Below are 2,367 nucleotides of genomic sequence, written 5' to 3' on the forward strand. Positions count from 1 at the left end.
AGATTATGATTTTTCTTGTCAAATTAATTCAATTATTTAAAAAACCATGTAAAGTAAGTTATAAGTTATTGTTGTTTATTCATTTAACTTTTTTAATTAATTATTTTTTTAAATGGTATTTAAGACCCTTGTTATGCGTTTGGGTTTATTATAGGCCTAGTATTTCATAATTTCACAAATGATTGATAAACACATTGAAGACTATATTTTATATGCAAATCTATATGACACAAACACCCAAAGCATCGAATGTCTAAACTTTTTCATTCATTTCATTTACCTGGGATTTGTAATTGATTATGATTACAAATATATTTAATACTAATTTAATAAAAAGTAATATTGTGGAATATTGAAAATAACTGTTTTCTATTTTAATATATTTTAAAATGCCATTTATTCCTGTAATTGCAAAAGTGAATTTTCAGCAGCCATTATTCCAGTCTTCAGTGTTACATTAAAGATTAATAGTGGGTTGCATACCACCTCATATTATGTAACATTGCCACATGACACTACGGTCTAGTGGGTGGCAGATATAGACCATAAACTGACCTGACAATCGCCATTAAACTGAATCAGAAGAAGAAATAGAACCTAAAAGAGGAGCAGAGGACGACGCCAGGGTAAGTTGCACAAATGCTTGTAAATTATATTATTTTAAAATATATTAAAAAGTTTTTTCCAGCTGAGAATACTGTAACCATGACAATAGTAAACACAGCTGGTAAAGTCACAGCACATCAGCCAGGATTCTCGCTTCCATTTCATATCAAGCACTTATAGAAATCACATTCCAGTATGTGAATTTCACATACCAACAATAACATTTAGGCGACCTTTCTTTAGGATCAATATCTTAATCTTAATGCTTGGTCAATATTTGTAGGTCAACTATGGTGACAAAAATCATGGCAAATATATTTGCACACACAAAAAAAGCTGCATTTAACTTCAAACTTTTCTTTTTTTCTGACATATTTCATATTTCTTCAATATATCTCTATCTTTGCAATATGTGTTTGTACATATTTATGCAATATTCCTTTGAATCTGCGTAAGTATGGGTCTAAAGTTTCACTTTTCTTAGTATTTCATTATCTGAATTTGATACCTAACAATTGCATAATAATCTCACTATCTGCCCTATAAATATAATGACACAAATAGTACAAGCAGCATGCTAGTATGTGATTCAGATGTCAGCCAAGGGGATGGGTTTGGCACATGCCTACCTATGATTTGTACCAGATTCTGGCAGACCAACACAGTTTTGAGTCACAGCAATCAAGATTTGAACACTACTTGGAAATATGCATGGTTATTGCATAACATATGCCCTTATAACAAGCTAAAGGAGAGCCCAACTTTTTGATTATTATTAAAGTAGAAAGGAAACATTATATTGAGTTACTTCTTGGTTTAAAAAAAAAAACATTAAAGCAAAAGTTATTTGTATGATGATCTATTACAGATGTTCAGTTCCAGAAAAATTATTAATCTCTTTTATGATGTTGCCTCTCCTTATTCCTGGCTGGCATTTGAGGTGTGTAATGTTTTCCGCCTTTAGTATTTATTGCCATGCCAATAAATATTGTCCATTGGAACGTCAACCTCAAATTCAAACCAACATATTTAGGAGGAGTCATATACGGCTCAGGTAATGACATGATCACAACTAATCTAAATGCATATGTCACATTAACAGTCATAGCTTTTTAGATATTCCAGATGGTAAATGTATCTCTTATAATTATTTAATCATTTTGTTTTATGAGTACATATGTACTAAATGTGAAGCTCTACTTAATAATCTTGTAACTGCGAAAGTATAATTTGTAACGTACAGTAGTCAACTACAGTATACAGTATGTGGCAATTTGTATTATTTATAGATGAGAAACCCATATCAAGTTTGCTCTTTTCTTAGGCAACAAGCCCCCTGGATTGAACCCTAGTAAACTTCTATACATGGACTCAGATCTGACACTGCTGTCTGAATATTTTGGAGTCCCTATGTTTCGACCTTCAAGCCTTCCTAAAGGTATAATCAAGCAACCGTTTCTCAGTTCTTCTTATGACCAGATTTATAATGTGCAATGCAAGCTATATATACAGGTGCATCTCAATAAATTAGAATGTCGTGGAAAAGTTCATTTATTTCAGTAATTCAACTCAAATTGTGAAACTCGTGTATTAAATAAATTAAATGCACGCAGACTGAAGTAGTTTAAGTCTTTGGTTCTTTTAATTGTGATGATTTTGGCTCACATTTAACAAAAACCCACCAATTCACTATCTCAACAAATTAGAATACTTCATAAGACCAATTGTATGTTGTATATTGGCCTTCTGGAAAGTATGTTC

At 31.5% G+C, this 2,367-nt stretch overlaps 1 protein-coding gene across 1 annotated transcript; it reads left to right on the plus strand.

Annotated features, from left to right (window-relative positions):
* The first annotated feature begins 403 nt into the window (after window positions 1–403).
* LOC107581277 (glutathione S-transferase kappa 1-like) lies at window positions 404–2,132 on the plus strand. The gene is made up of 5 exons (XM_016266781.1): window positions 404–626; window positions 1,475–1,566; window positions 1,602–1,660; window positions 1,931–2,044; window positions 2,119–2,132. Exons 2-5 carry the CDS (start codon window positions 1,475–1,477, stop codon window positions 2,130–2,132), a joined length of 279 nt encoding a protein of 92 aa, XP_016122267.1. The 5' UTR covers window positions 404–626.
* The last annotated feature ends 235 nt before the right edge of the window (window positions 2,133–2,367 follow it).

Source organism: Sinocyclocheilus grahami, unplaced genomic scaffold (genome assembly GCF_001515645.1).
Source record: "Sinocyclocheilus grahami isolate Dianchi unplaced genomic scaffold, SAMN03320097.WGS_v1.1 scaffold3.1, whole genome shotgun sequence".
Lineage (NCBI taxonomy): Eukaryota > Metazoa > Chordata > Actinopteri > Cypriniformes > Cyprinidae > Sinocyclocheilus > Sinocyclocheilus grahami.

Coding starts and splice junctions, on each gene's coding strand:
- LOC107581277 (XM_016266781.1), top strand. CDS start 1,475: ATGTTCAGTTCCAGAAAAATTATTAATCTCTTTTATGATGTTGCCTCT. Junction 1,567..1,601: donor GTGTGTAATGTTTTCCGCCT/TTAGTATTTATT, acceptor AAATATTGTCCA/TTGGAACGTCAACCTCAAAT. Junction 1,661..1,930: donor AGGAGTCATATACGGCTCAG/GTAATGACATGA, acceptor CTCTTTTCTTAG/GCAACAAGCCCCCTGGATTG.